At 50.4% G+C, this 5,520-nt stretch overlaps 1 protein-coding gene across 5 annotated transcripts; it reads right to left on the minus strand.

The window, feature by feature from the left end:
• Positions 1-308: 308 nt before the first annotated feature.
• On the minus strand, positions 309-5,119 carry HJV (hemojuvelin BMP co-receptor). 5 transcript variants are annotated; one of them, XM_055312150.1, is made up of 4 exons: positions 4,954-5,119; positions 3,448-3,619; positions 2,402-3,051; positions 309-1,915 (listed from the first exon to the last, which is right to left on the minus strand). In XM_055312150.1, the coding sequence occupies exons 2-4, from the start codon at positions 3,527-3,529 to the stop codon at positions 1,292-1,294; spliced, it is 1,356 nt and encodes a 451-aa protein (XP_055168125.1). In that variant the 5' UTR covers positions 3,530-3,619; positions 4,954-5,119; the 3' UTR covers positions 309-1,291. The 5 variants fall into 5 exon arrangements, with proteins under 5 accessions (XP_055168125.1, XP_055168128.1, XP_055168127.1 ...); XM_055312153.1 differs by lacking the exon at positions 3,448-3,619 and having other exon boundaries at positions 2,355-2,452; positions 3,015-3,051; positions 4,954-5,113; XM_055312152.1 differs by lacking the exon at positions 4,954-5,119 and having other exon boundaries at positions 2,355-2,452; positions 3,015-3,051; positions 3,448-3,791.
• Positions 5,120-5,520: the final 401 nt, after the last annotated feature.

Consider the following 5,520-nt stretch of genomic DNA (forward strand, 5'->3'; position numbering starts at 1 on the left):
CAAATCCTACTCAATCTTCAAAGATCACTCCAAATCCCATCCCTTCTATTGGCTCTTATTATTATTTCTTTAGTTCTCGTCGTCTATCTTCCCATCTGAATTCATAGCACCACAGAATTTAGGGAATGATTGCACACTCATCACTTCTTCATGTGAATCGGTTTTTTTCCTGAATGGCCTATAAACATCCTGAGGGGTGGAAGTAATACCTGATTCTGCTGAGCCCTCTTTCAATGGAGTGAATACATTGTCTTTACTCCATTTCAAGCATCTGTAAAGAGATTCAACACAGGCAACAGAAGAGCATGTGAAGAATTCATAGCTTTATTTTTTTTAAGATTTTATCTATTTATTCATGAGAGACACAGAGAAAGAGGCAGAGACACAGGCAGAGGGAGAAGCAGGCTTCATGCAGGGAGCCTGATGCATGACTTGACCCCAGGACCCCGGAACCACGCCCCGAGCCAAAGGCAGACATTTAACTACTGAGCCACACAGGCATCCCAATTCATAGCTTTAATAAAGATTAGTTAGGGGTGGGAATGCTAGCTTCTTTCCTATCTGTGCCATTCTCCAAAGGCAGAGTTTCCTTTCTCCTAAGATCCAGACAACCCCTATTTCATTTCTGAACCAAGAAAGAACACATCTTACCCACTTTTATTTGTCAAATAGACTCCATCCTTAATCATTTCCTCCTCTTTCCATCTTCTAAGAGAAAATATCGTTACATTTTTAATCTCTCATAGGTAAATGATCATGTCTTCCTCTTTCAACTCTTTCCTCTTGAAAAAATTTTCTACTGGTCATCAAGCTTCTAAGTTTGTTGGGGTGATTTCAGGAGTAGCTAGACTAGAACAATTGCTTATTATAACTGGGCCTGAGAAAATTGACAAAGAGCACTTACAGAGATCTAGATTGCAAAAGGTTTGCCCAGAATCCTTGTTCTCTGATCGTTTCAGTCCTGGACTGCAGCCTTATCTGACTCTGGTTGAATGTCATTATTTCAGCTGTCTTTTTTTTTTTTTAAGACTTTATGTATTCATGAGAGACACACAGAGAGAGGCAGAGACACAGGCAGAGGGAGAAGCAGGCTCCCTGCAGGAAGACCTGTGTGGGACTCGATCCTGGTATCATTCCCTAAGGCAAAGGCAGACGCTCAATCACTGAGCCACCCAGGCATCCTTTTCAGGTGTCTTCTAGTTCCTAATGTTCCCTTCACTGATTTCTTCATGTTCTTCTCTGTCTCTAACCCCTGATCATTTCTACACCAGCCACAGGGTTGCTGGCCTAGTTACTGAATGCAAAGCCACAGAACAAAGAGCCCAGACATGAGTGGAGCCAGGAGGGTTCCTGAGGAAAGAGGAACCCCAGCATCTGAGGGGAAGAGGTGCAGTTTTTCTAAGTCTGGCAGGAAAGCTCGGGCATCCTCCAAAGCTGCCTGAGCTGCCATAGTGAAGTTGGGGTCACCAGAGATCAAAACATCAAAGACACAGGAATGGAAGTAAGCATCTTCAACTGGCAGCCCTTCCTTGCACAGCTGTTTAGCAGTATCAATGTTTATAGCTCCCCGACGACTGCGATCTGAGCGGGAGAGTCGCTGACTTGGGGGGCACCCCCCGACACAGAGCTGCAGGTCCTGCTCAGCTGAGAAGGCCCTGGCCACATCCTCCGCTACCTTGATGGAGAAGGAGAGCTGCCCGGCTGATTGCCGAATGATTATAGTTGTGCCAATATAGGCAGCTCGGATCTCCACATGATTCCCAGGGTTAGCAGTTCGAATGGACAAACTTGAACCCCCAGGTCGGTGGCCTCCATTGATAGAACCATCTTCAAAGGCTGCTGGAAGATTGTCCACCTCAGCCTGGTAGACCTTCTGGTCAATGCATTCCTGCATGTTCTTAAATATAATGGTGAGCTGTGAAGGCAAGCAGGAAAACAGTTCATTTTGGGCTCAGTGCTTCCTCCACTTACCACAACCACGCAGTCAGGGATCTGATCTGGGCAGAGACGCCAGGCTTACTGCTGGGGCGGGGGTGTCTACCCCCACTCTGATCCCTTCTCTTGGTGCTCTAGAATTGCCCCAGCCCCACTCCACTCCTCCCTCTCCTTTCTGGTCTCAATCTCAGCAACTCACAGGGGAAGGGAGTTTCCCTAACTCCTCAACCTAGGACTCCTCCGCTCTCCTCTCAACGTTCTCTTGTGTCTTCTGCATCTGCCTGACACTCCCAGCCAGGGAAAGTGACTTGAGGAGCAAGTTCTTGGTGGGACGGGGTGGCGGGAGATGCGGGAGCAGTCAGGAGGAGAGGGAATAGCGAGCGTCTCTGCGGAACCGTGGGGATGGGAGGGAGTGGTACCGTGGGGCGACCGTGACGGGGCCTGGAGGAGCTGCTGAGTCCCTGACCTTCCGCGTGGCGGTGGCGTTGGCCCCCGATGCCACGGGGGAGCTGGTCGCCTGGACAAAAAGGAAGTCATTATCCAGCAGGGGCCAAGCTCCCTGGACACGGCACGTGTGAAAGTGGTGGTGGAAGCTGCGCACGTGGGGGTCCCCGAAGGAGGCGCAATGCAGGAAGCCTGGGGGACGACCGTGCAGCCGGGAAAACTGGCCTTCGTAGTCACAGGGGTCCGGGGCTGGGGGGCCAGAGGAGCGGACAGGGCCGGAGCCCGGAAGGGCTGGGCCGCGGGGCGGGGGAGGGGCCGTGGGGCCCTGGCGGGAGCAGTTGTGCTGAATCATCAGGTCTTCGATGCCGTGCACGGCCGAATGGAAGGCCAGGTCTCCGCGGCAGGTGCGGGCGGTGCGCCGGGTGCAGAGAGCGTAGGAGCGGAGGGCTCGGCAGAGGCCGCCGGAGCCCACGGCTCCACCCCGGCCCCCAGCTTCTGCCCCTCCTCCTGCTCCTCCAGCTCCTCCAGCTCCTCCTCCTCCTCCTCCCCCTCTCCTTCCTCCTCCTCCTCCTCCTCCTCCTCGAAGCGCTCCCGGTGAGCCCCCACCTCTAAGGCTCAGGGTGGATGATACATACTCAGCATTGCAGCGGAGGATCTTGCATTGAGAGTGAGCTGAGGACAAAGGGAGAGGATTATGAGATGGCTCTTGGATCCCCACTTAATTCTCCCAAATCTGATGAAGGAAATTTCAGCTGCTCCTAAAACCCAACTGATCCCAAGTTCCAGTCCAGTCCCTGGTCCTCAGCCCCCAGCTCCCTAGTTCCTGTGTTCACCAGGTCTTGCTAAAAATGTGTAAGCCCGCTAGGTCTCTTCTCCCTATGGATCAAGGGCTTTTCCAGTGTCCTTCCCCAAGGCGAATGGGAAATAAAATATATATCTATTTGAGAGCCAGGCGAGTGACTGGAACTCTCCAGCACCTGTCCCTTCTCCACACACATGCTCACCTGCCCACCCTTGCACAGCAGAGGACCCTCTAGGTTCCCCAGCCCTTCCCTAGCCCTTCCTTACCATGTCCACAGAGAAGGAGCAGGAGGGTGAGAGTGCTTAGAGTTGGGGGGCTGCCATGGGGAGACCAGCCTGGATCCCCCATACCTATGCGGCCAGGTCCCCCCAGGCTCCGGCTTTTTCCAGCTGACGACCCTCCTACCTAGTGAATTTTGACCGGACCTCCTGTAAAGGACTGAAAAAAGAAACTTGGCTGGGCATGGGGAGAGAGAAGAGTCGAAGATCATTCAGGATGATGTGAAGAGAATCTGGGAAGATCAGGAAAAAGGATGAGCAGTCTGGAGTTTGGGGAGAATAGGGCTCCCCCAACTGTAAGTGTGGCTGTTAAGCCTCTGTGCCTTGTTCTTGTGGCCACTTTCAGGTCCCTTATGCAACACCCTGAGGTGGGGGTGGAAGGAAGGTTGACTAGACTGGCTGGAGGGGGGGGGCAGAGTCCACTGTATTGCCCCATTCTGCATTCTGAGCTACCAAACAGTAGAAATGTCAAAAAAAAAAAAAAAAAGGAGGGATTGTGGGGATGGATCAGACCCCAGTCATCCCAGTGGGCTCCTCAATATAATTAGGATTTAAAAATACTTGGAAAACACACCTCTTATTTGCTTCTCCCCATCCAGAGGGGACACCCTCCAGGGGTCATTCATTTCTCTTCCTCCTTTGTGTCAGAATGTTTAGCAAGAAGGAGTGAGGGTGGAATACCCATTCCCTCTTTAGAACATCAGTATTCAAATGAAAAGGGACCAATCTCTTTCATCTGAGACAGCTAAGATTATAATCCCCCTCTCTCACAGAATAACGGGTTGCAAACCAAGCATGCAAATCCATTCTTGTGTGTGTTGAGTCAACAGTTCTTGTATTTTCTTTATTTTTCCAAATCTGACTGAAGAATCACTCTTTTCATCTTTCCTTTGCAAATTCAGAAGTTCTCAGTCTTTTGCAGAGGACAGGCCTTGGGGCCTTGGGGCCTGTCCTCTGCAAAACTCCTCCTGCAAAACCCTTCCTGCCAAACTCCCCATTCTTGGCGTAAGGGTATGATTGGGGTCAAAGTCATGCAGGAGGGAGAATAGGGTGGGAAGACTGAGTGTGGAAATAAATAATTTACAACAAGACATAGCCCCTACCCTTGGAAGCCCAATGTGAAGGTCACTGCCAAGTAGGGGCAGGTAGAAGAGTACCAGTGACTAATCATCTGAGGCTAAATCTGGCCATGGTGAGAAAACTACAGAATAGGGCATATAAGAAACTCCTAAAACTTCACCAGAAGTCTGAGGCAACAGAGTAAGGAGAGAGCTAAAACGGCCAGAGGAGAGACAGAAGATGAAACTTCAAGAGGCAAGTGGCCAGCAGCCAGAAAGAAATAAGACAGGAGGAGAAATGGAGATGGGGCACCTTGGTATGAAAAGAGATCCTAGCTTTTGGACTAGAGACATTCAAGTAGGTGTCATAATTTTCTGAAAGTCTAACTTCATTCCAAAAGCATATTAAAGGAATTGCAATTTCATTTTGACTTACTGTTTCCAGAGGTCAAACATTACTCTGATATCCAATTTTCCAGCCATGACTGCCTACTCTGTCGGTCAGCTCCAGCCAGGGGATCCCCCGTCTTTCTCCATGTCTCCCCCAGGTCCCCAGACTGGCTGCAATCTCACTGAGGTTAGGGAACCAGAGAAGATTTGGGTGGGGGGAAGGGGGAGTAAATGGCTGGCCAGAGTACTGGACAGCTGAGCGGGGGGGAGGGAGGTGGCTACTGAGTTGACTGTTTTAAAAATAGCTAAGTCCAAAATTCCAGGAACGTCAGTGGCGGTAGGGTGTAGGTTGGGGGGATGGGGAGGATAGAAGGATTAGAAAGAATATGGAATATAGAGTGCCAAGTGGGGAAGGGGTGACAGAAATATTATAGGCAAGTCAGATATCCACTTCCAGGTTATGTGACTCTAGTCACTGCCTACTCCAGGCAGCCCTCCAGCATTCTCAGTAATGAGCTCCCAGCCTTTAAAAACTAAAGTGGGAAATTACACTCTTTCTTTCACTGCTTTCATCCCTGCTATATTGAAGATTGCATTTAGTTTCTATCGGTCA

The sequence above is a fragment of the Nyctereutes procyonoides genome, unplaced genomic scaffold (genome assembly GCF_905146905.1).
Source record: "Nyctereutes procyonoides isolate TBG_1078 unplaced genomic scaffold, NYPRO_anot_genome, whole genome shotgun sequence".
In the NCBI taxonomy this organism is placed as follows: Eukaryota; Metazoa; Chordata; class Mammalia; order Carnivora; family Canidae; genus Nyctereutes; species Nyctereutes procyonoides.